The sequence below is a fragment of the Hemitrygon akajei genome, chromosome 16, assembly GCF_048418815.1.
Source record: "Hemitrygon akajei chromosome 16, sHemAka1.3, whole genome shotgun sequence".
In the NCBI taxonomy this organism is placed as follows: Eukaryota; Metazoa; Chordata; class Chondrichthyes; order Myliobatiformes; family Dasyatidae; genus Hemitrygon; species Hemitrygon akajei.
Window position 1 is genome coordinate 24,728,310 of NC_133139.1, and position 27,733 is coordinate 24,756,042.

General features: G+C 46.4%; 1 protein-coding gene across 1 annotated transcript; it reads right to left on the minus strand.

The window, feature by feature from the left end:
• Positions 1-7,329: 7,329 nt before the first annotated feature.
• On the minus strand, positions 7,330-24,631 carry enc3 (ectodermal-neural cortex 3). Its single transcript, XM_073068430.1, has 4 exons — positions 24,312-24,631; positions 16,765-17,641; positions 14,679-15,601; positions 7,330-9,340 (listed from the first exon to the last, which is right to left on the minus strand). The coding sequence occupies exons 2-3, from the start codon at positions 17,638-17,640 to the stop codon at positions 14,708-14,710; spliced, it is 1,770 nt and encodes a 589-aa protein (XP_072924531.1). The 5' UTR covers position 17,641; positions 24,312-24,631; the 3' UTR covers positions 7,330-9,340; positions 14,679-14,707.
• Positions 24,632-27,733: the final 3,102 nt, after the last annotated feature.

Sequence of the window (27,733 nt, forward strand, 5' to 3'; positions counted from 1 at the left end):
TACCTTCATCACAGGACAATTTACAACCACCAGTTAACTTACTAACTGTCACGCCTTTGGACTGCGGGACAAAACCCACGTGGTCACGGGGAGAACGTACGCACTCCTTACAGGCAGTGGCGGGAATTGAACCCGGCTTACTGGCGCTGTAAAGCACTGTGGTGACTGCGCCCCCAGTTTTCAACTCACATTTCCCCAGTGTGCTCTAACTTCCTGCACACTCACTTGTTCTCTCTATATCTCTGCAGACAAGTGGCGGCCTGCTCACATCTTTCTTTATATCATCAGCAAACCTGACTTCAAATCACTTGGCCTTTCATCCAAGCCTCTGATTGAAGGTTGTAAGTAGCTGAGGGCCCACAGCGAGTTACTCCTCATCCTCCATCTTCTGTTGCTTAGCCTCACTCCTCTATCCTTTCTATTCAAAATTCAACTAGATTTATCATCGAAGAATTATACGACCTTGAGACTTGCTTGCTCGCAAAGCAAGAAACCTGAAATAATCCAATTAAAGAAAAAAAGAATAAAAATAAAAATGACCAACATTTGATGCCTCTAATTACCTCCAATGCTGTGAGTTTTATGGGGCAAGTTATTAAACACTTTCTGGAAGTTTAAATACCCTACGTGTACACTGCATGAGAATGCACACAGTCTTTTCTCCCCAGGGAAAAGAAACAAAAAACTAGTGTTCATAGAGAGGAGAAAGATTTAAAAGGAGCTCGAGGGGCATCTTCTTCACCCAGAAGGTGGTGTGTTTAATGAGCTGCCGGGGAAAGCGGTTGGGACAGGTACAATGACAATATTTAAAAGACACTTCCACAGGTACATGGAAAGGAAATGTTGAGAGGGTTATGGATTAAATGCATGCGAACATGACTAGCTTAGATGAGCATGTTGGACAGCATGCACAAGTTGGGCCGAAGGGCCTGTTTTCAAGTTGTGTTACTCTGTAAACCTTTGCACCCATCTTAGGCATTGCTCCAGACAAACTGTGTTTAACAAATTGCTGTCTGAAAATTGGCTAATGATTTTCTCAAAGAAATCTAATAAATTGCATGATTTCGCAACCGCGTTGACTCAGCTTGGTTGTATTGTGGTTACGTAAGGCCTTTTTTAATCAGCTGGGCATGACTGACAAGGCTGGTCATTCCGGCTTCTCAGAGGCAGTGCTGTGCGTTCAGCTTCAGCCTGTGGTGGCACTGCACAAGGCAATGGCTCTAATCACACTGATGGAGAGGTGGGTTTATTGTGAGCCAGACTGGGTAGGATGGCAGGAACCCTTAACTACAGCAGCTGGGACTTTACAGCAATCTGCTAGCAGCTTGTACGTTTTTAAATGCTGTATATATAGACAGTATGTACGGTTGTATTTGAACTCACATGCTTTAGTTTATTGGAGTGGTGGTTTAACCATCACAACATCTGGCACAAGCGTGACTTCCCGCTGGCCAAACGTTTCAGTTCCGATTCCCATTCCCGTTCCGAGGCTGCCTGGCCTGCTGAGTTCCTCCAGCATTTTGTGTGGCCTGCCTATCGCTGCTGTTCGCGAAAATATGGGAAGGTCTACGAGGCGGTTTGGAGGCTGAAGAACAGAAGGTTAAGTTGTTCGATCCGATTTCCTCCCACATTCCAGACATACTGGGTGAGTAGGTTCATTGGTCACATGGGAGTGAAGTGGCCAGCATGGGCTCGATGGGCTGAAAGGCCTGTTACCATGCTGCATCCCTAATAAAACCAAATAAAATAAATCTGGGATTGCTCTCCTTGTAACAAAACAATTAAATCTGATTGAAGTGTACAGCACTATAAGACAATTAGGTAAGGTGGGCAAAAAAAAAGAGTTCATGGTCTCAAGACCAAAGGACAGAGGTATAAGGTCTAGATAATGAGAAACATGGGAGATACGTATGTCACAAATGGTATTGACTTTAAATTTGTGTGAGTAGTTGATCTTTAGCCCCATTGATACCAAAATCCAAGAAACTGACCTGAGAAAAGAACCAAAACAGTAAAACGTGAAGTTCCCTTAATATTCTGCTTCCAAATATCAGTTTGCTCTTTGTTGACAGATGAATCAAGTTACTAGAGAGAAGTACTGGTAGATATGAAGCAGTCTCTTTACTCAACAAAATGAGATACAACAGGCATCATGCGATGCCTTTCAGAGGAAGAAGGCCTCCTTGACCCAACACTACGTGACATTTTATATTCTAAAGGACAATTCCATATTTATAAGGCATCCACAATACTTCCTTTGAACTACGCACAGACGTCACAACTCCCTCTTCGCGCCCACACTACAGACACCCTAATAATGAATTCAAATCAGCATGACTGGTCTTCCAGCTATCTGTGATTCACAGTTCTTAGGAACCCATTGTTCAGAGCTGCATTCTAGATTTAATCTACAGTCCGTATTCAGATCTGAAGATTGGTGGCTGAAGTTATTTGCTATATGTGCTAACCTCAAAAAGTGCTCTAACACTCTTTAGCTTTAGACTCCCTTACTTGCAATTTTAAGTTTTCTCAAATATCACTCATCTTGATGATCATTTGGAGGAGTCTGGTACCATCTGCGCAGGTAACCAATCCTGTCTGCCGTACCTACAAGTTGCTAAAGTTTGCTCTGAATATTTCTTCTTAATATAGTACAAAAGAAGGAATATTCCTACATGTTGGAGGGATGGAGCAGAGTTGATGGGCCGAGTGGCCTAATTCTGCTCCTATGTATTATGGTGTTATAATAATAACTAGTCACTTGATTGATTCTTTCATAATCTCTGTACAGTCTTTATCAGAATTTGTTAACTCTGATTGTGAAATGGTTGCTTTTCACTCCTATGTTGGTGAATTAGTCCATTGTTCCCTTGAAAGGGGAATTTCATCTGGTTATATTTTATCCATTGTCACACTGCTGTGTTTTGATGGGAAAAGTTCTGGGTATGTCAACATTTTGAAAGAATGATGAATGGATTTCAGTCCAGCAATGGCTTGGGTTCTAACATTTACAAGATTTGGCAGAACAAAGGTTGTTACTTCTCAGGGATTTGTAAATCCTGTGGCTAGCCAGACTTCAAGGGTTCAGGGAGAACTGAAAAACAGCTAGACTTAAGCATGGTAGCATAGCAGTTAGCACAATACTTTACAGCACCAGCGGCCGGGGTTGTTCCTGCTACGGCCTATAAGAAGTTTGTACGTTCTCTGCATGGGTTTCCTCCCGCAGTCCAGAGACGTACCGGTCGGTAGGTTAATTGTTCATTGTAAATTGTCCTGTGTTCATTAGGTGGGCTGCTGGGTGGCGTGGCTCATTGGGCTGGGATGGGATGGCCTGTTATGCATTATGTCTCTAAATAAATACATAAGAAGACCATAAGACATAAGAACAAAATTAGGCCATTTGGCCCATTGAGTCTGCTCCACCATTCCATCATGGCATTTCCCTCTCAGCTCCAATCTCCTGCCTTCTCTATATATCCCTTCATACCCCAACTAATCAAGAATCTATCCACCTCTGCTTTAAATATACCCAGTGACTTGGCCTCCACAGCCACCTGTGGTGGTGAATTCCACAGATTCACCACTCGCTGATTAAGAAATTCCTCTTCATCTCCATTCTAAATGGATGCTCCTCTATTCTGAGGCTGGGTCCTCTGGTCTTAGACTCCCCCAGATCCCCTCTATTGAGTCCTTTCGATATTCAATAGGTTTTTTTAATGAAATCCCTCCTTATTCCAGAACCATCAAACACTCTTCATATGACAACCCTTTTAATCCCAGAATTATTTTCACAAACCTCCTCTGAACCGTCTCCAATGTCAGCAAATCCTGGCTTAGATAAGGGGTCCAAAACTGCTCACGTGACTCCGCGAGGCTTCAACAGCGCCTCATAATACCTCAACGTTACATCCTTGCTTTTATATTGTAGTCCTCGCCAAATGAATGCTAACATCGCATTTGCCTTCCTCACCACCAACTCAACCTGCAAGTGAAGCTTTAGGGAACCCTGCATGATAACCACGGTTTGATCCCGATCTCCACTGTTGTCTGTTAAGTTTCCATGTTCTCTCTGTGTTTGCGTGGATTTCCCCTAGCTTCCCCTCACGCCCCTCAAAAATATGCAGCTTGACAGATTAACAGGCCGCCATAAATTGATTCTAATATGTAGGTGTGTGGTGGAATTTCGCGGGTGGTGGGGGGTGGGGTTGATGAAATTGTGGAGCACAGGGTGGCATGGTAACATAGTTAAGCACGATGCCTCACAGCACAGGGGATCCAGGTTCAATTCTCACTATTGTACCTTCTCCCCATGACCCTGTGGGTTTCCTCCGGGTGCTCTGGTTTCCTCCCACAATCCGGTTGGTCATTGTAAATTGTCCCATGACCAGGCTAGGATTAGATCATGGGATTGTTGGAGAGCCTGGCTCAAAGGGTCAGAAGAACCTATCCTGCACTGCATCTCAATAAATTTTTTAAAAATAGGACTGATGTTTGATTTCAATAAGTGGGGGGCTAGCACCAACCTGCAGGGCAGAATGGTCTGGTTTTGACCCTGTGAGTCGATGATCATTTGTTGCCGTCTGAATGTTCTTGATCCCTTGCTTCATCCTGGAATATGATAACCGGTCAATTTGATCTTTCAGGGCCACAAAATCACCTTTACAAATTGTCCCGTTAATATCGGATTGGTTTCTGTTGAGCTGTGTTCTTGCTTCGGTTGTTGTACTGCTGTGTACAAGGCCAGTAGAAACAGGTAAATAAATAATTCTAAATGCAGTGGACACTTGAGAGTCCATATTCAGACCTGAAGATTGTTGACTGAGGTTATTTACTATATGTGCTTGACAGCTGACAGGTGTTCATCCAGAAGTTCTGGGGAAATAGGTCCCTGGTTTGGTTAAAGGTGAGGGGAGTGAGTGGAATGTGGGTGCAATTCACCTGGAGAACTCCTCTTTTCCCTTTGTTCCTATCACACTTAATATCCAAGTTTTATGCCTCGTTCTCGACTTGCAAAGGACCCCAGGATCAATATCACCAGATCCAATACCATTCGCTCCAGAAAGATATTTCATTCTAATATCCTTCAGATTTAGGAGTCAATAATATTGAATTCATGGTCCTATTTGGTTTTAACCATATAACAATTACAGCACGGAAACAGGCCATCTCGGCCCTTCTAGTCCGTGCCGACGCTTACATTCACCTAGTCCCACCGACCTGCACTCAGCCCAAAACCCTCCATTCCCTTCCTGTCCATATACCTATCCAATTTTACTTTAAATGACAATACCGAACCTGCCTCTACCACTTCTACTGGAAGCTCATTCCACATAGCTACCATTCTGAGTAAAGAAATTCCTCCTCATGTTACCCTTAAACTTTTTCCCCCTAAGTCTCAACTCATGTCCTCTTGCTTGAATCTCCCCTACTCTCAATGGAAAAAGCTTATCCACATCAACTCTTTCTATCACCCTCATAATTTTAAATACCTCTATCATTCCCCCTCACCCTTCTATGCTCCAAAGAATAAAGACCTAACTTGTTCAATCTTTCCCTGTAACTTAGGTGCTGAAACCCAGGTAACATTCTAGTAAATCTTCTCTGTACTCTCTCTATTTTGTTGACATCTTTCCTGTAATTCAGTGACCAGAACTGTACACAATACTCCAAATTCGGCCTTACCAATGCCTTGTACAATTTTAACATTACATCCCAACTCCTATACTCAATGCTTTGATTTATAAAGGTCAGCGTACCAAAAGCTTGCACTACCTGTATGTATAATCTATATTTTCATTTATATTTATCATTATTATTGTTATGAGCAGAGAGACAACATCTGCCGGAAGTAAATTCCTTGTATGTGCATAGGTACTTGGCGATTAAAGTCTGATTCTGATTCTGATTATTCCTAGATCACTCTGTTCTACTGCATTCTTCAGTGCCCTACCATTTACGATGTATGTCCTATTTGGTTTTCTTACAGAAATTGCAAAATCATATTTGAAGCTCCTTGTCAAGCCAATTCCTATCTTTTTTTAAATTAAATTTTGCTTTAAGGATCTGGACATTATCAGTAAGACTGGCATTTATTACCCATGAGAAGATGGCAGTGACCGGCTTTCTTGCTAATTTGCAAATCTTCTGGTGGTGTTGTTGGGGAAGGGGTTACAGGATTTATGAAGAAGTTGATACATTAACACCTGCACGAGCATAGGTCTGCATGTACACTTCTCAACTAAATGTCTTCAGACTTTTCTTCTCAAAGATAAAAATCAAAAAAAAAATTGAAGTGGCAAGAGGCCATTCAGCTCCTTTCCCCAATCCATCATCTTGATTGATTTCTAGTCTAAATTCCATACGACTAGCTTTTCTCAAAAACAAAGTACACTGCAGATGCTGTGGTTAAAGCAACACATACAACACGCTGGAGGAACTCAGCGGGTCGGGCAGCATCCATGGAGTCCAGACGAAGGGTCTCGGCCCAAAGCGTTGACTGCTTGTTTCCATGGATGCTGCCCGACCTGCTGAGTTCCTCCAGCGTGTTGCACATGTGACTAGCTTTTATCCATATCCCAAAATACTGCCTAGACTGGTTAACCAATCACATTTAAAAATGAACAACTGACCCAGCATTCACTGCCATTGGACACCAGATGTTAACCACTCTATGAACGTCAACGTTTTCAAACTTGACTCCACAAAAGATCTGGGTTTAATTTCTAAGAACATATCCCCTGGTCCCTGGGTGGTGGGGTGGAGTTACATCTCTCCCAAAGGAGGTGTAGTGTGCTCCTTCCATCCGCTAGGTTGCAGGTCACCCTTGGGCAAGGTGTAGCACCTGATTAGCCCCCCACCCCACCCTGACCAGGGTCATACAAAGCCATGAGAGCAGGTGGTGGATGGTCCTGTGAGCAGTTGGTACATGTTACATGTCCAGGTTATTTGACCATCGACACCAAGCAAACAATCTCTGCAGAGTATTGATAATGGCTGGGGTCACCCATCTTGTAAAGACACTGCCCGGAAGGCAGCAATAGCAAACCACTTGTCTGTAGAAAATTTTGCCAAGAACAATCACAATCATGGAAAGCTCATGATTGCCCAAGCCATATGACACAAAACATATTAAACTAATGAACCCCTGGTCCCAAAAATCTCCCTCCAGAGTTAGCCAGCCATGCAAAAAAGCAAATTTAACATTGAAACATTAAGGAAAAAAAAAATCAGGCATGTGAAAGCAAATATCTTAGATGCAAGATAAAATGATAATGCTCTTGCAGAAGAATGTGTGTGCTGGTGGGAAATGAAGAATGAGCAAGGGACATATTATTTATTTCAAAGACCATTTATTGAAATCTTCAATGCAGCACCAGGCTGTAAAGATGAATTCTTCAAAACTAAAGTGACACACAGTGTTAAGACATGTACAAACTCAAACACAAGTCTCAGAAGCAGATTAAACACCGATAGACGGCTGTGCAGGTCGGACGAGGACCAGAAGAATTCTCAATAAAAATTCCCTACATTGTTAGAAAACAAAACATCTACAGTACAAGAGCACAAATTGTTTCCTTCATCTATAAATTTTTTTTTGAAACAAAAATAAATACTGCTCCACCCTGGCGGATGAAGCATTCAAACATTCCCTAGTGCTGGAGATAGGTTTTCAGCTCACAGCCCAAGTGTGGCTGTCTCTACGGCAACCAATACCTGTGCCCTCCCGAATTACAGGGGCCACCCTGTGTGGCTCGTCACTTGGGCCCCTTCATCCAGCAACATGTGGTAGAAGCCTTCACCGAATCTGCCATCCAACGTGCATTTTAATTTATTCAGAAAGGTGTGGGCTTCACAGGCCGAGCCAACTCATCCTGATGGAGTGGGGGCGGTCAGGGTGGGGGTGTTTAAAACAAAAAATCTTCAAATGAGAGAACGAGGAGATGTATGGCAGAGGTACACAAAATTAGGATTGGGTAAATGCAAGGCTTTCCCCACTGAGGTTGGCTGAAACTCAAACTAGATGTCATAGGTCAGGGGTGAAATGGGAAATATTAGGGGAAACCTGAAGGGGGAATTCTTCACTCAGAAGTATGGAATGAACTGCCAGAAGTGGGGGATTGGGTACCACTGCAACATTTAAGAGGGGTTTGTGCAGGAACATGGATGAGAGGGATGAGGAAGGCTATAGCCCAGGTGTGGGTTGATGGGATGAGGTAGGACAGTTTGGTACAGGCTAGATGGGCCAAAGGGCCTGTTTTTGTACTGAAGTCCACTATGGCTCCACGAGGTCATCCCAATGGTTTCTTGATACAGGGTACTTCAGTCACTTCACTCTCTCCAAACTCTGCCCAGAATTAGGGTACAGAACTGCAGGCGGAGTGGGGAACTCTGGGAACAATGTTTCTGATGTTGAGGTGCATCTCTGGTAACTTGGCTGATTTACAAACAAAGCACATTGGGCTTTTATTTACTGTTCCCCCCATTGTAATCACCTCCTCAAAGATTTAAAACTCTCCCAATATGAAAACAGTACCAAAAAGTCTATAAGGGCATTAAAAAAAAACAAGGTGCAAAACAACATAGTTATGGCAATGGAGACACCCCACACAGATCAAGAATACCCTTGCTTGATTAATTAGGTTGTGTTCAAATGCATCTCTCAGAGTCCCAGATGTAAAAAGAGTGGGATACAGGCAAGAGGCACATCACAAATTAGTATCCAAAATGGCATGTACTATTTCTGAAGAGAAACAAGACTACAGTTCATAGTTCCTGCGTTTAAAACATTAGCACCTGGGAGGTGTTTTGCTGGCTTGTCCAACAGTTCTCCAACACTAGTCTTCAGCAAATTGTGGCAAGTCACTTCCTTGAATTGCTGTAAACCTACCCCGATGGACAGGAGGGAGGGTGGTTACAGGAAGAACACTCATTCATCTGTGCTGCAGAAGTGGGGGGGGCCGCAGGATTCCCCACCTACCCGCACACACTGCCTCTGTGCAGAGGTGAAAGTCAAAGGCCAACCCCCACTATTGGGATGGCACCATAAACTAGCGGCCATCCACCGAATCGGTCATGGTTACCACAACCACCAGCCATTTTAGCAAATGCTTTGTCTTAATGACTGGACGAGCATGTGACAAGAGATGGCCAACTAAAGAACTCTCTGGAAGCTCCAAACTCTTGGTTACGACTTGCTGTCCGTGTACCAGTCCTCAACTGGATGTCCTGGTTCAATCCTTCCTCTCGCTCCACTGCTTCAAGTAACGGAGGAAAGGCTGGCAAACGTGCCAGTGCAGCTCTTCACAAAAACTCTCCGACAGCACCACACGGTCCTTCACACCTGTACCAAACAAAAAGACAACACTCATTTTATTCAAAGCTTTCAGTTACCAGGGTTTTTGCTGGAGTTTGCTCACTCTCTCAAGGTCACATCTGTTTCATTTCCATTCCAAGGTGACAAATTTGGTTCTCAGATAGTAGAAGGAAGACTATTTAGCCGCATGGTGCTGTTCAATGAGAGCATAGCAAACACGTCTTCCCCAGACTCTCGAAACCTCAGGTCACCAAAAATCCCTCAGAACTGTAATTATCAACTGATGCCAGGCAGACGGACATTTCACACTTTTCCTATGCTCTGTACGTACGATCTTCACCACAGAAAATTATTCTACTTTAGGTTTCCGCTGGTTGAGTATTAATTAGATAGGTTACCCTGCATCTACCTGTTGACTGTGTTACCTTGTTAACTTTTACCAAACCACCATTAAGCTTTCAATTTCAAGGGACCGTCATACAGAGATGTTAACCATTTACTGAAAGGCCTGGTCTATCCAGTATTGACTACGTGAGCACCCACTTTTAACCACCTGCACCCCAGTTCCAAATCTAAAGCCCTGCACTCCATAAGCCTCTCTTTATTCATCCGCGAGGTTCTCCATTCTCTTCAGGTCAAAATGAATAACAAGCTCTATGTACATGCCATAAAATCAAAGCATTTTCCAGGGACTGAATACAGGTCTGGGTGGGTGGGACATTTTTATCCAGTGAGGGGGAAAACGAAGCAGAGTGGGCCTGTATGGTTTGGAGTTTAAGTGCTCTGACAGAAATAAACGGCATGGGATTACTGCAGTGCAGTGTCACAGGATTAAAAGATCCGCAGTAATTTTTGAAATGGTGGGGCAGCCTCAAGGGGCTGAATGGTCTACTCTTACCCATGCTCTTAAAAGCCACGTTTCTCAGAGGAGACAGGCACCGTAATCCCTCGATTTCCTGACTGGGCTTGCTCTCAGAATGGCAGCTGTCAACTTCCGGAGAGCTGCCGCTGGCAGCCTACGCCCCAACAGGGGAGACGGGCTTAACTACTGTAACTGCTCGCCAACTGCCTCGACGGTAATGGCGACTTCCCCAACCTCTACGATGACACAAAGCCAAAGGCCATGCTTGCATCTGTTTAACGGAGAGAAGGCCAGGCTGCTGGAAGCCTCCAGCTCACTCCTGTCCAAGGGAAGTGGAGGCCTCCATTTTCTGCAGGACCATTGAGCCTGGCACCGCCATATTTGAGAATTCAATCAGGTGCAGCGTTCACCACAGGTCTTTGTCACCCCAGACAAAGGCACAACAGGAAGGCCTCATGGTCACAGAAGCCAGCTGCTTGGCTGGGCACCTCCCTCCCCATTTAGTATAATCACTAGTAATTCTCCTATGTACACCCCAACACTCCCTCCCCCTAAATAAGGACCCTATAAAGGCAGTTTAATGGTCTCAAAGCACACCGGCTCCCTCACCACACGGTCCTTTCTGGCCCCTCCCTTTTGGCTGTGGTTGCCATTACAGCAGCTCAAATTGTAATTGGACACCCTCCACCGGCCGAGATCAGCTGACAGAATTCTGCTGCTTCGTCATGCTCCTATAAACGATAACCAGTTCAGCCCAAATTTCTACCTCACCCTGGTGAGTCTACACTGGTTTCCAGTGAAAAAATCCCGCCCACTCAAACGGCAGTGAAGAACCTGCCAAGCAGCCGGGCTAATATTTAAAAATCACTCAACTGGCTGCACTAAAAACAGGGCACCTGGCTACTAACACACTTACTGTGCAAGGGGGCTCGATGTGACAGCAATCTCACTCAGAGACGCTGCGAACGTCCTGGGCTAGATAGCCAGCAAGCTAGAAAGAGGGAAAGCAGCCATACTGACAGACACACTCTTTAACCTGTTCACAGATGGTGTGAGGCAGCTGCATCCAAGCCTAGGGCTATTGTCACCATCCGTGAATTTGACAGTATGAAAGCATTTTGTATGTATATTTATTTAACAATAATTGTTTCACACCTCCCAATACTCATGAGCAGAGTGACCTTCCGGGGTTCAGAAGAGATTTATAAATTTGATCACAAAATTGGCCTGAAATCACACAAGACCACAAGATATAGGAGCTGAATTAGGCCATTTTGGCCCATCAAGTCTACTCCAGCATATCATCATGGCTAACCCATTCTTCCTCTCAGCCCAAATCTCTTGTCTTCTCTCTATCCCTTCATGCCCTGACCAATCAAAAATCCATTAACTTCTGCTTTAAATATACATAAAGACCTGGCCTCCACAGCTGCCTGTGACAAAGAATTCCACAGATTCACCAGTCTCTGGCTAAAGTAATAAACATGCCAAGACCATGACACCCAATCGAGCACAGCACCCAGACAGTGGCGCCCTCTGCCCTGTCCCACCCACACTGTGGGAGTGACAGGGAATGCCCAGTGGCTGGGCTGCAATGCCAGCATCTGCTAGTGAATCGGCCTCAGAGCCCAGGACCAGACGATCTTCACACCGGTACCATGCAGTTAACAGGAATCCTGCACACTCTTCTGGCTGATCCCCAACGATCTAACCCTGCTACCAGACTCCATGGCCCCAAGCCGGTTTCACATACCCCTGGGGAACAGCCCAAAATAGAGATCCAACACAAAAACCATAAAATTATCAGCTTGTGAAGAGCAAAATGTCAGAGGTAGTGACCCAAATTAAAAGTTTCATTCAATTTCTACCTATTAAAAAATGGCACCTGCTTCCTTGATGTGCATTTGTTGTTCATTAATGCTGTTTAGTCATTGTTAGATTTTGTCGAGGTTTGCCCGCAGGAAAAGGAATCTCCAGGGTTGTATGTGGTGACATGTATGTAATCTGATTATAAATTTTACTTTTGGACTTTGAGCCTCAAAAGGTTCATTTATTATCCAAGTATACAACTTGAAATTCTTCCCGCAAGACTAAAAGACATGGGTGCAAAATTGGGCCATTCTGTCCATCAAGTTTGCCCTGCCTATCCATCATGGCTGATTTATTATCCCTCTCAACCCCCGCCTCCTCCCTATTACTTTAGGGTGTCAAAGGTTATCAAGACCCTAGCAACCTTTAAACATACCCAATGAGCTGTCTGTGGCAATGAATTCCAGATTGACCGTCCACTGGCTAAAGGAATTCCACCTCACCCCTGTTCTAAAGGAAAATCTTTCCATCCTGAGGCTGTGCCCTCTGGTCCGAGATTACCTCACTACAGGAAACATCCTCTCCACATCCCCCATCTAGGCCTTTCCACATTCAACTAATTTCAATTACATCTACCCCTCATTCTTCTAAACTCCAATTAGTACAGGCCCAGAGCCATCAGATGCGCATTTAACCCTTTCACTCCTGAAATAATTCTCATGAACCTCATCTGGACCCCACCCAATGGTAGCACATCCCATCTTAGATAAAGGGGCCCAAAGCGTCCCTTCCCTCCACCTTATATACCACCCACCCTCTTCTCAGAAGAGATGGCCAATTAGCACACATTTCCCCCTCCCTACCCCAGCAACCGTGTGTTCAGATTTGGGAGTTATGGATGGGAATGTGCACGTGGCCCCATCCCAACACAGATCAGCAGGGAGATGGGCGACCAAGAAGCTGCCTGCACTCCCCCCCTCCCCAATCCGTAGCAGAGACGGCCAGATACAACCCCAGTGAAAGAATGGAGCAGTGGGCCACGTTTCCCTTCGGCTATCAGCCCCGTCAGTGCCAGCACCACTGTGGTCACGTCTGTAATCCAAGCATCATCTCCAGAGCCTCACTATCAGTAGCAAGCCAAAGGCACAGAATCACTGGGAACACCCAGAGCCAAGGGAAACCCAGGAGCTCGAGATATCCACCCATTACAGTGGGAAAGATGCACAAACCAAACCCACTGTAGCTACACTGAAAGCAACAGGTAACCCCTGTACTGAATAAACTCCCACACAGGCCCTCATCTGAAATGCGTGGATTAGCGACCATGGAGGCTGATAGCCCAAGAGTTACAATGTGCTAACCTGGGGACGCGATTGAAAAACTAGCCTTGAGAAAGGTTAAACACATCGCATAAACATGAGAAATCCAGCAGATACTGGAAATCAAGAGTTAACAGTTACAAAATGCTGGTCATGGAAGCATCTGAGGAAAGGAATGAAGAGGCGTTGGCTGAACCCGCTCGTCAGGACTAGCATGATGAATGGTCTCATCCTGAAACGTTCCATCTTCATTCCTTTCCACAGATTCTGCCTGACCCCTGACGAGTTCCTCTGGCATTCTGAATGTGTTCAAAGCACTACTAGACCATCACTATTCAAGAATCCACTGGTCTGGCCTCACTAAGTTTTGCAGTCAAATCTTAAAAGTGCTCCAAAACAGCTTAGTCTGGCCAAAGAGCTGCCACCTCCCCGATATACAGGTTACTTCCAACCCTACACCCTGTGGCCGGGCCAGTCACAGCTCTTACAGTACATCACACACACACACGAGATTCTGCAGATGCTGGAAACCTTGAGCAGCACACTCAAAATGGTGGAGAAACACAAAGTCAAGCAGAGGTTTATTCCATAAGACAGATGCAGATTCGGTTCATCGAGACTCTTCCACCCTTCCATCCTGGCAGACTTAACATCCCTCTCAACCCCACTCTCCTGCCGTCTCTCCATAACCTTTGATGTCCTGACTAATCGGGGACTTAACAAACTCCACTTTAAACATATCCAATGACTTGACATCCACAGCCGTCTGCGGCAATGAATTCCACAGATTCACCACCCTCTGGCTGAAAATAAAATTCCCCCTCATCTGTTCTAAAGGGATGAACTTCTATTCTGAGGCTCTGCCCTTTGGTCCTAGACTCCCCCATCGTAGGAAGCATCGTCTCCATGTTCACGCCATCTAGGCCTTTCAATATGTTTCAATCAATGAGATCCTCCCCCCCTCATTCTTCTAAACTGCAGCAAGTACAGGCCAAGAGCCGTCAAATGCTCCTCATGCATTAACCCTTTCATTCGCAGAATCATTCTCATGAACCTCCTCCGGACCCTCTCCAATGCCAGCACATCCTTTCTTAGATAAAAGGGGGCACAGAACTGCTCACAATTCTCCAAGAATGGCCTGAGGCCTTATAAAGCCTCAGCATTTCCCTCCTGACTTGCTGGGACAGCTCCTCCAGAGGGTTCTTGCCTCTGCTCCTCTCTCGGGTATCAAGTCCTATCTTGTTAATCCCCCCCCCCCACCCCCGTTGCGAGGAAAATTTCTCTTAATACGTCCTTCCCTTAAACATGGAGCCTACTTCTGGGAAACTATTTCAGTGGCCCAGCATAAGAAGAAGGAGCTTTGCCCCACCGTTACCTGAAGGCCGCAGTGTTTGACGGGAGGTCTTAAACCGAAAGGTACTTCCAAGTGCTGACAAAGGCGGTGGGAATGAGCGAATACGGCACCGTGCTGATGTTACTCCAGGTGTCAGTCGATGCATCGTAACAGTCCAGGGTCTTGCACCGTTGGTCACCAAAGTAGCCCCCGACAACGTAGAGCCGGTTGCCGGAAGCCACTGAGTGGCAGCTCACCCTCCGGGCTGCCATGTCGCCGAACTTGGACCACTGGTAGGTGTCGGTGTTGAAGCGGTAAGCGGAGTTGGCCGAGATCTCGGTGTCGCCGCCGATGACGATGATGTGGTCGCCCACCACTGCCGCTGAGGTGTAGCGCCAGGGCTGCGGGCACTTGGCGGGCACCGTCCAGCGGTTCTCCCCTGGCATGAAGCACTGGACGCGGGGCAGCTTCTCCCGGTTCACGCTGGTGCCGCCGAAGACGAAGAGCTTGAGCTTGGCGCCCACCACGGCGGCGTTGCTGACCCCCTCGCGGAGGGGCGCCACCAGGCTCCACTTGTTGGCCTGGGGGTCGAACTGCTCCACCTGCTTGACGGAGACAGAGGGAGAGGCGGGCAGTGTGGCACTGACCGCTGTGTGCCCGCCCACGGCGTACAGGCACTGCTCCAGCTCCGCGGAGCCATGGCCGTACCGGGCCAGCAGCATGGGCGCTGCCTTGGCCCACTCATCGTGCAGCGTGTCGTAGACCCACACGTCCCGGGACACGCCGTTCTCCGAGCCCCTGCCGCCGGTCACGTAGACCTTGCACCCAATGGCGCAGGCGCTGCACTCCTTGCGCGGGCTGGGGATGTCGGCCTTGGGAGTCACGGCCTTGGTTTTCTGGTCGATGGCGTAGATCTTGTCGCAGGCAAAGGTCTGGCCGCCTAGCAGCAGGATGTCATGGTTGACCTTAAAGAAGATGATTGAAAAGATTAGCTTTACCACATACAGTAAAATGCGTAGTTTGCATCAATGATCAGCACAGTTTGAGGATGACTGTAAATGTTAATAAGCTTCCTGTGCTGACACAGCATGCTCACTTCTTCCCACTTTCCAAAGATGTAGAGGTAAGTAACGGGAGATCCTGAAGGAAACCTACGTGGTCACAGGCAGAACATACAAACAGCAGCAGGGTATTGAACCCAGATCTTACAGCTAACGCTATAAACCAACATGCTAGTCGCTATGCTACCATGCCATCTCTTCGAAGACAACGCCAATCCAGTAACAGGAAGGTTGTGGGGACAATGGTTAAAATGATGCACCCTCAGTGCCACTTTATGAGGTATACTTGCTCGTTAATGCACATGGCTAATCAGCCAATCACTTGGCAGCAACTCAAGCATGCAGATGTGGTCAGGAGATTCATTTGTTGTTCGGACCAACAGTAGAATGGGGAAGAAATGTCACCCAAGTGGATTTTAATCGCAGGATGACTGTTGGTGCCAGATGGGGTGGCTTGAGTATCTCGGGAATCGCTGCTCTGGGATTTTCACACACAGCAGCCTCTAGAAAACTGAGATAAACAAACAAATACCCGGTGAGCAGCACCTCTGTGGGCGAAAATGCCTTGTTAATGAGAGAGGTCAGAGGGGATTGGCCAGAACTGATTGAAGCTGACAGGAAGGCGACAGCAACTCAATGAAACACACATTACAACCGTGGTGTGCAGAAGAGCATCTCTGAACGCACAACACGTTGAACCTTGAAGTAGATGGGCTACAGCAGCAGAAGACCACAAAGATACCCTCAGTGACCACTTTCTCAGGTACAGGAGGTACCTACTGAGGCCATTGAGTATACATAGAGTTCTAACAGTCACTTGACAAGTCCCAAATAAAGGGACTGTCAGAGTTGAATGCTTTCCAGGTGGGATTAGGATGCTACTCTGTTAGGAGACCTGTTCATCATTCACTTTCTCAAACCACATCCATCCAGTACCCTAACCGGAACATCTTTGGGATGTGGGAGAAAAACCATTGCGGACCTGGAGAGAAGGGACAAACTCCTTACAGGGAGCAGTGGGAACCCAGCCTCGATCACCGGCCACCCCGCTACACTAGGATACTGACCTTGCGGGGCCGGGCGCACAGCAGCGTGATCACGCCGTCGTTCTGGAGGATCCGCAGCTTGCAGGAGATGGCCTCCTCCACCACCCCGCGGCCCAGCTGGTGGCCGGCCACCAGCTCCTCGCCCAGCACGCTCTGGTACAGGTAGGACTCGGGCAGCAGGGCCAGGCGCACACAGCGCAGCAGCTCGGGCAGGTGGTCGCGCCTCCTGCGCAGGTCGTGCTTCACCCAGCCCAGCACCGCCTCGTAGACCAGGCTCTCGTCTTCCACCTCCAGCTCCTCGCTGAGGATCAGCTCCAGCAGCTTGTCCTTGGGCAGGCTGAGGAAGTCCTCGGTCTGGTAGAGCGCAGCGAAGTAGGTTAGGCAGGTCTGCCAGGAGAGCTCGAAGAGCTGCTCACACTGGTGGGCGTCGGACAGCAGCATCATGCCCAGGCAGTTCATGGGGTGAAGGTTCTTCTCCAAGAACTCGGCCGACGCCTCGCGGATGTCGTGGAACTGCAGCATGTCGCTGGCCTCCAGCAGGGACTCTGCGTTCTCCTCGTTGATGAGGACCCGCGAGGTGTAGGCGTAGTCCAGGAGCAGCTCCAGCACCTCCGGGTGCAGCGAGTCGTGGAAGTTCACCTCGTCGGCGCGGCTCTCCCTCATGCCGCCCGCGAACATGGCCTCGAAGTAGCGGCTGCACGAGGCCAGGACCACCCGGTGGCAGTGGAAGGCACGGTCGCCGGCGCGGAGGGTCACGTCCGTGAAGAGCTGCCGCTTGCGGAGGAGGTTGAGGTGGGTCAGGAGGCTGTCCGCGTGCGAGGGTTTGTGGAACAGTTGGATGTTCATCGAGCCCGAGCTGGAGCGAGACTTTCGGTTCTCGTGCACAGTCACTGACATTCTGCCAAAATACAAAAGCAAAGCGGATGTCAGCACCTAATGCATTAATCCACCCCGATCAAAATCCAACAATCCTCTAAACTATAACCTACGTACACCTTGGGCAAACACTAAGGAATTAAAGTTTTGGGTAATTTCTTGTTTGATTTCCAGAATTTAAAATTTCATTACAAATACTCATTAGCGACTGGCTATTTTTAAACACAGCAAGTTTTAAAACTCATATCTTCCATCACAACCCTATCCAGTCATCAGAAACCTCAGCTTTTCACACAGCTGATCAGTTGTGGTTAGAACTTGCTTTAAAACTGAAACATCCTCCCAGTGGATGCATAACAGTATCAAGAAAAAAATTATACTTTTACAGCACACGATTATTATCCCAGAGAACAGAAATACAAGGGCAGAGAAGATACACTTGGGGAAAAGGAAGGATGCTTTAAGACTTGGGTCCTTTACTTAAACATACTCATTGCAGGAGCGAACAAGTTCTGATAGTCTAACAGTGGTCCACAATACCGTATATTTAACATTCCAGAGAAATACAGTGATGTGTTGGCCACCCCTCTTCCATATCTGCGTTGGCACTTATTTCCACAGTCCTGCAATAACAGCTCCTACTCATTCAACAGGACTGAGATGGTATGAAGTTCCCAGCCATCCACATCTACCCTTAGTAAAATAAAGATTAGCTCAAAATGTCGCATGTACATCAATACAGTGAAACGTGCTGCTTGTGTCAAATCAGTAAGGATTGCTCTGGGTAGCTAACCCTAAATATATGCCTTTGGAACATGGGGGGAACTGGAGCACCCAGAGGAAATCTACATGGTCACAGGGAGAACTTACAAACTCCTCACAGACAGTAGCGGGAATTGAACCCCCATCTTACCACTGCAAGGTGTAAATGCTGTGCTACCGTGCCTCCATCCTCGTTTAAAAGGTTAATTCAGTCCAGACTCCGTCTCGACCACAAAGCAACGATTCTGGGCCATCTCTTACGCCATTTCACAGTGCATCATCCGTGACCAGAACAGGAGAGTTCCAAACAGTTTCACGTGCCTTGGGGCACAGCAGAAATGTGCTTTTCCTGATTCATGTCCAGATCAGAACACGACTGCTGAATATGGGAATGTGGCAGGAATCAACTCCCATCTGCTGGTGAATGAACCCCCATTCACCTCTGGTTCATTATTACACAAACAGCCACAAGCAATTGCTGCAGGTAGAAGAGTCTGAGCTCGACTGAAAGGTTTCTACAGCAAGAGTAGGAATACTTGTCTGCAGCCTGGTTGTTAATTACAGAAAAGGGAAGAGGCCGTGTAGCCCACCGAGTCTGTAGTACTGTGGTCACACGAGCACACTTTTCTCCTAAGGGGTTATTCCCTTAATGGAGAACACCTGTATGTGACTGTTTAATGTGGGGAGGCAGCCACCAGACAATCCTTGATGGATTGGGGTCAGGATCCAGTAGCAGGGAATGCCAGATGACTGGGGACCCTTCCCTGTTGCAGTCTTCCTCCACCTTCACTATCATCTTCTGTCAGCTCTGCCATCGAGGCTCTGGTTGGATTGAACCTTCCCCTGGATATTATCGGCAAGGTCTCCCAAACCAGGAGCCAAGCTCCAAAAGTCATTGCTCTTGGAATCTCACAACCATCTCCACCGTGACAGGGCGACGACCCCAGACTGCCATGGACAGTCTGGGCAACTCCGTGCCTCTCAGAACCGAGTTCCTCATCTCTGTCGTAAGCGGTGGAGACGGGCAAGGCTGGTCTACAGGGCTCTGGTGAAGCTATACAGGCCAACCCCCTGTACAGTGGATGCAATGGATTGCAGAAGTGTGGGTGAGCTCCAACCATACCACCGACTTCAGAGAATGAAGGTCATCAATGGCCTGTGATCCACCTCGGAGCAGAGGGCCCAAATCCAAAAAAAAAGAGGCAGCACTGTAGCATCGTGATTAGCAAAATGCAATCACATCTCGGGACACTGGAGCTCAGAGTACAATTCCAACACCATCTGGAAGGAGTTTGTACATTCTCCCCGTGACCTCCTGGTGCTCTGGTTTCCTCCCAAAGACACATCAACCAGTAGGTTAGTTGGACATTGTAACTTGTCCTGTGATTAGGAATAGTTGGGGTTGCAAGTACCTGTTGTGCATCTCCAAATAAAATAAATAAAAACATGCATAACCACTGTCTGACAGTTTAAAATTAATGAAAACCCAACATCAATTGACTTCAGTGGAATAGTTCTGAATTTCTGTCATCCTGAAAGTATACAAGGCCTGGCTCCAGTTTGTTTAACCATCACCACACTCTACTACCCTGCTCCATCCAACAAAACGTGACAATCTCAATTCGATTAACAAGGTCTTGCAGCTTTAGTTTTTGGTCTTGTTTTGTCTGGTGGGATTGGAGCTCCTTTCCGGGGAACGCGCTAAGACGGTAGCGCGATATTAATACGCAGCAGCCTCTCCGGACTCTGGATTGGGGATTGCCAAACGTTATGTGGATTTTCTGGTGTAGTCTGTTTTGTCATATGCTTTTGTGATATCATTCTGGAGGAACGTTGTCTCATTTTTTAAACTGCATTGCATTTGTGGTTTCTAAATGACAATAAACTGAATCTGAAGTTACACTCACACAACATAATAGGAGGAGTAAAGGGGGGGGGGGGGGGGGGGAGTGCTATTGGGCTGTGTTTGGGAGATCTTCCCAGCTCTTTAAGAAAAGCTTCTATTTATGCTTTTAATTAGATAAGATGTCCCTGGCAATGAGTACAATGGGATTTTTCTGCTTCCCTGAAGGCACTGACAAGGCCTCCATTTTCCCAGTGGCCTTCTCTGGAACTTCCTCCAAACCCAACGTTTATTCAGGCAACACACACCAAATGCTGGAAGTACTCAGAAGGTCACGGCATCATCTACAGTCGATGCTTCAGGCCGGGACCCTTTGGCAGGATTTTATTTAGGGATACAGCTCAGTAATGGCCTTTCCAACCCAATGAGCCTGCACCGTCCAATTATATCCATGTGGGAGGATACCAGAGCACCTAAGCAGGGGTGTCAAACTCATTTTAGGTCACGGGCCGGATTGAGCAAAATGCAGCTTCATGCGGGCCGGATCAGTCGGATGCGTGCGAACGCAGCTTTCGTTGCCTCCATTTTTTCCGCCTGCTCTCATGTGTCTCAGTCTCTGCTATAACTACAAAGTGTTTCACTTTACAAATTCCGTTTCTTATGAAGAAGACTGCCAAATAAACACTAAAAACCCTGAAAACCTGGTACCTGAATAAACTCAGCATTAGCCATATCATAAGCCATAGGCGCTTCAATTACTGGGGCCAGCTTTAATAGTAATTAGATATTATCTCGCGGGCCAAAAATAATTCCACCGCGGGCCGAATTTGGCCCGCGGGCCTTGAGTTTGACATATATGACCTAGAGGAAATTCATAGTCACAAGGAGTACATACAAACTCCTTGCAGACAGCAGTGGAACTGAACACAGATTGCTGGCACCAATAGTTTTATACAAGCACTGTGAGACCTCTGAAGGTTCGCCAAGGCCTCTTCAATCTGCCATTTCTTTAGCACCTTTCAGATCCCCCACTGGTAACTGGGCCTTCCGCTGCCAAGGCCCAAAACCTGGGGGATTTATTTCCAAAAGCTCTTTCACCTCTGTCCTGCTCTCTCCCCAGTGTCAAACTTTGTCTGTTTCTCTCCTTGCAACTCTGAAACATAAAACTAACTGAAAGAAAAACCAGAGACAGGAGATGGGCGTCTCCTTCGTTTTTACTTTTAGTGAGGCGTGGTGGCGTAGTGACAATTGCCATTCACGTACTTTTACATGCAACCCGTAACAAAAAGAAAAATCAAACAGTATTTACAATATTGCTGAAATATTAAATACGCAGCAAGTTTGAGATGATTTACTGCATTGAAAGGCCCAATGAAACACACTCACTATCATTTCCTCAGTGAAACGGTAGGGCAACAGCAAGGATTGCTAACACTGACTCTCCACTTGAGCTCGAATCCATGGTTACCAGATTGTGAGGGTGAGCAAACTTCCTCTGAGGCAAGGCCGCAGAGCCCACATTCAAAAGGATTCAGCCAAAAGCGGAGACCCACACCACAATGCAGACTGCGACAGGAAGACAGCACTGGTGGGGGGAGGGGTGCTCTTTGCCTGGATAATGAAAAAGAATTCCATGCACATTTCTTTAAAGTAGTAGAATCCTTTTATCCCAGGCCTCGTGGAGGCAGCAAAAGGCCTTTTGAAGATTTAAAGACGCCTTTTCATGTGTGCAGCACTTAAATAGGAATGTCAGTAGTTCAGGACCATTTCCTGCAGTTGGCTGAAATTATATATAATGACACAAGGAAGAAGGATTTTTCCTTTCTTGCAGACTATAGACCCGAGGCAAAACAGCTAATAGCAGAAGAATTTCTCCTCAGCGCAGATATATAGCAGATCAAGTTGGAATTCATTCATCACCTGCACCCAACAGTGGACGACGGTGACAAAGTCAGCACCCGAAAGCGTGCGTTTATACTTAAACTGGGACCATCTCCCAAGGCAAGATCACATTAGCTTCCAGACAACAAGTAGCTGGCTAAAAGCTTGGTCAAAGTGTACGAGAGAGAGACATGGCATGGTAGCTTAGCAGTTAGCACAATGCCTTACAGCACCAGTGATCACAGTTCAAATCCCACTGGTGTCTGAAAGAAGTTCTGTACATTCTCCCCCTGACAGTGTAGGTTCCCATATTCCAAAGATCAGGTTAGGGCTAGAAGGCTGTGGGCGTGGTATGTCAGCTCCAGAAGACAAGACATAGCAGAAACAGGCCATTTGGCCCATCAAGTCTGCTCTGCCACACCATCAAGGCCGATTTATTATTCCCCCCTCAACCCCATTCTCCCTCCTTCTCGTAATCTTTAACGCCTTTACTATCAACCTCCACTTTAAATAACCTAATAACTTGGCCTCCACAGCTGTGACAATCAATTCCACAGACTCACCACCCTCTGGCTAAAGAAATTCCTCCTCATCCTTCTATTTGAAGGCCGTGCCCCCTGGTCCTAGACTCCTACACATCCTTTCCAAATCTGCTCTATCTAAGCCTAACATGGAGACGCTGGTGGGTTGGCCCCAGCACATCCCTGGACTGTGTCGACCACTGTTACGTTGGACTGTATGTTTCAATGTACCCGTGACAAATAAAGCCCATCTTTAAAACTATCTTTGTATTCTGATCATCGTGCCATTGTTCGAAATTTTCATGGGGAGGGAAGACATAGGAAGGGAGGGGGGAAACTGATTTTTGAGGGTGGTACTGGTGAAGAGGTTTGCAATACAGAAAATACCGTGTCATAAAGTCAGTTGGGCTGATCAGCTTCCACTCTGGGACAAGCCACAGCAAGTGGGTCGGTAAGTACAAGCACAGATGGAACGGCGTGGCTTGCGATATTACTTCAAAGAGCAAACTAATTTCAGTAAACTCTCTGTAACCAATGCCAGCGACCGCTCCACTGACGGGGCACTAACATTGGTGTAAAGGACAACATTTATTTGAAGAGCGTGCATTTCCCCCAGGGTCAGTATCACTTAATGTGACTATTATCTGTGCTGTCTCTCTGGCAGGGGGTCGTGTCCACACTGGGAGCTGCGTTTGCGACAACCACAGAAATCATTTCCCGGGGAGGGTCGTTACCCTCTTCACGGTTTTAGTAGCCCAGCACCTACCCCAGCTTCCTGGGAAGAATTCCACACTCCCACCACGTGGAGCGGGGAGCTGCCGGAGATCCGTCTGGAACCGATTTTGTTCCCCTGCACCCTCCCCTTTTTATCCCGGGCTCCACCAGGGAAAGTGAACTCCGCAAATTACCCCTGAAAGGGCTCAAATGAATTGTGCCTTCATCTTTTATACTCAGGGGGATACCAGCCCAGTTCCGCAACGGATCCTTACAAATTAACCCTTTACCTCACTCAATTAAAAAATCCGGAACAGCTTTCTTTTTTAAACACAAAGCGGCAAACCTGTCGTAATTGTTTCTGGGAAAGGCTCATACAAATATTAACATATGAGCAATCAGAAACCTTTTGCAATCAGAAATATTGCGCGTGCAATATAATAATCACGATATCAGCGGAAGTAGATGAATGCAACTCGGCCGCTAGTGCTTGCTCCTCCATTCAATAAGATCATGGCTGAAATTTAACCCCAGTATCACATATTGCAGCAACCCCCCCCCCCCCCCCCACAATCCCTTAACATCTACCAGTCTATCTCCGATGCATTTTGCAGCCTCTCGGATGAAGAATTCCAGGGCGAACTACCTTCGATGGGAGGGGACAGTCTCCTCGCTCACTGTGAAACTGGTCGGATTTAACAACCAATACAAACTAAAAGCTTCAGGCGTAGACAATTAATTCAGCGCTGCACGCTTTTACGTCGCTCTAAACTCCACCGAACACTAAGATAAAACATTTAAACGACGGGGCAAATAAAGTTCTTAACTGCACTTGGCTTCGGTTTGTATCTTGCCAGGACCTGTCCGCTCCCATTACTCTCTGAAGCTGCATCGACCGCCGATTAAACACGGCGCCTTGCCGAGTGGCTCGTCTAACTTTTTCGAGCGCCCCCCCACCCCTGGACACGTACCTTGTGGCCCTGCAGAAGGATCGAGTCGATGCTTGGAGATCACGATCCGCGCTCGGAAACGGTGAAAAGGGGAGAGAGGGATATTGTTTTAGAAACAGAAGAGGCGAAGGTAGCACAAAACTTTGCACTACACTTTGCTCATGGCTCTCCGACTACAGCAACCTCCACTCGCTCTCATCATCCCTACTCACTCCCCACTCCGCTCTCCACTCAGCAGATTTATTCAGCGCTGTGGGAGGCACCGGGGGAACGCTTGCCCTGCCCACAGTGACACTGACTCGGCCAATTTCTATCAAAAACTACAAACTCAACTCTCCAACTAATCTCCCCCCTCACCGTCCAAAGCCTCCTTCAAAAGGTCACACATTCCTTTTAAAGTTTATATGTAAACTCAATTTGTTCATAGACAAAACACGCGAAACATTTTTTGATTGATACAGTGTGCTGACAAATAAGGAGCGCAGGATGTAGATTGACAGGATTGTTGTCAAATCAGCATCGAGGGAGAAAGAGGCGTTCTTGTAAACTGATCTGTTCGCCAGCTGGTCAGTTACTTCCTCTTGAGTAAGTCTCTTTATTCAGCCGAATTTATAGCTGATTATCTTATATATCGCTGGATTAAAGTTCATTCAATTCTTTTAAAATCTTCTTGGTTTTAGTTTATATAGAGGAGCTTAAGCTTTTCACTTAGAGTAGGAAAGATTGAAAATGGAACTGGCTGTAAATTTTATACAGCAGCTGGAAAGCCATTCAGCCCTTCATTTATTACTATCAAACTGAGTTTTTAATCAACACTATTCTTTCTGCAAATGTTCCCTCTTCAAGCAGGGTACACATTTATAGCTTGCAACAAGAACATGAACGTTTTCGTCTGTGCCTAAAACTAGAGGGCAGGGATTTATGGTAAGAGATTTCGAGGGAGTCGGAAGAATTTCATTCGGGTGATTGGAATCTGGAATGAAGATTGGGTGGTGGAGGCAGAGACTCATAACAGTTGAGAAGTCTCTGAATAAGTATATGAATAATCAAGGTATAGAAAGCTACGGACCAAATTCTGGTGATTGGGATTAGTATGAATGGCTGGTACAACAGTGATGAGCCCTAAAACCTGTTCTGCTGCTGTATGTTGTTATTACTTTTATATATATATATATATGAAGTTATGTGCCATTCAGTCCCTCAAATATATTCCACTATTTAATGATGTCCCACTTGATCTCCTTGTCCATTGAAGGAGGAAGGGGACAAGTTGGCAGGTGATAGGTGAGTCCAGATAAGGGGGAAGGTGGATGGGTGGGTGGAGGAGGGGGATAAATTAAGAAGCTGGGAGGTGATAGGTGGAAGAGGCAAAGGGCTGAAGAAGAAGGAATCTGATAGGAGGAGACAGTGCACCATGGGAGAAAGGGAAGGAGGAGGGGCACCAAAGGGAGGTTAAGGGTATTCTTCTTGAATATTAAATTGTGAATACAAATCTCACCAAGGCAGCATTTAGAAATATATTAATATAAAGTTGGTATCAGTAAAACTGTAGAATCAATGAATATTTATGGTGCAGAAGTCCATAATAAGGCATAAGACCATAAGGCACAGGAACAGAATTAAGCCATTTGCTCCAGTGACTCTGCCCTGCCATTCCATCATGGCCGATTGATTATCTATCTCAGCACCATTCTACAGCCTTCTCCTCATAACCTATGATGCCCTGGCCAATCAAGAATCTATCAACCTCCACTTCAAATACATCCAATGACTTGGCCTCCACAGCTGCGTGTGGCAAAGAATTCCACAGACCCACCACCCTCTGGCTGAAGAAATTCCTAAAGGAATGTCCCTTTATTTTGAGGTTGTGCCTTCCGGTTTTAGACTCTCCCACTGTAATATTAAGAAGTTAGCATCTCGTAGGCCGCTTGTGACCCTGGCTTATTTTTTTAAAGGTCATAGCAGCTATGAACTTGAGAAAAAGAGTTTAAGTGCACAAATGCTTTCCCATAAGATAAGCTGAGCGGGTGACGGCAGCCTTGGTGTGAGAAACATATTGTGCCTTGTGTTTCTTATGGCACCTGCAAGATAAGCAATTAGAAGGAGTGACTATTTACACAGGCAGCAGACTTCGGGTGGTGGGCCTGTGTTTGTCTGTATCCAGACGTAGTAGCAATTAAAACTGTTATATAAACAATTTATGACTGATAACGTTAACAATATGCATCTGGAGAAACTAAGGGGGGGTGAATCCAGACGTTATCCGTGTACGTGACTGCATGATATAAAAAGAACTGTATTTGCTTCAGGAGGGAGAGACCCTCGAAGCAGCCTCCCAGAGAGAGAGTGCTTAAGGAGGGTTATCTCGTAACTTGCTAATAAAGAGTTAAATTTACTTTCACTGTAGTAGGTGGTGTCTTTGCATCAGGTAGATCGAAAGAAGTTTATGACACCACTACAGGAAATACGCTCTTTACATCCGCTCTATCCAGGTCTTTCAATATTTGATAGGTTTCAGTAAGATCTCATATCTTCATTCTTTTTCTCCCAGAATCATTCCTGTGAACCTCCTCTGGACATCTCTAAAGCCAGTGCATCTTTTCTTAGATAAGGGGCCCAAAACTGCTCACAATACTTCAAGTGTGATTCGACCAATGCCTTATAAAACCTCAATGTAATATTCTTGCTTTTATATTCTAGTCCTCTCAAAATTAATGCTGACATTGCATCTGCCTTCCTCACTACCAACTCAACATGCAAGTTTGCCTTTCCTACACTGCATTTCACCTGCCACTTCATTGCCCATTCTGCCAATCTGTCTAAGTACCTCTGCAGACACCCTGCTTCCTCAGCACTGCCCGCTCTCCCACCTATCTTCTTATTGTTCACAAACATGGCCACAAAGCCATCAATTCCGCCATCCAAATTTTGACTTAACACGCTGGGAAAGGTCCCCTTTATTCCCACTCTTTGCCTCCTGTCTTTCAGCCAATCTTCTATCCAGGCCAGCATCTTTCCTGTAATACCATGAGCTCTTGTTTTGTTAGCCAGCCTCGCCTTGGCACCTTGTCAAAGGCCTTTTGAAAATCAAAGTATCTATCCTGCCTCAAAGAATTCAGCAGATTTGTCAGGCAAGATTCCCCCTGACTTTGGCCTGTTTTATCAGGTGTCTCTGAGTACCCTGAAAATCTCAACCTTAATAATGGACTCCAACATCTTACCAACTCCTGAAGTCGGGCTACCTGGTCTATAATTTCAAACGTGGTCAAGCCTGCAGATGCTGGAAAACCAGTACAACACATGCAAAACGCTGGAGGAACTCAGCAGGACAGGCAGCATCTATGGAAGAGTAAACAATTGGCTTTCGGGACAAGGTCCTTAATCAGGCCTGAGAAGGAAGAGGAGAAGCTTTAATCCATTATGATCTTGTAAATGTTCCTTCA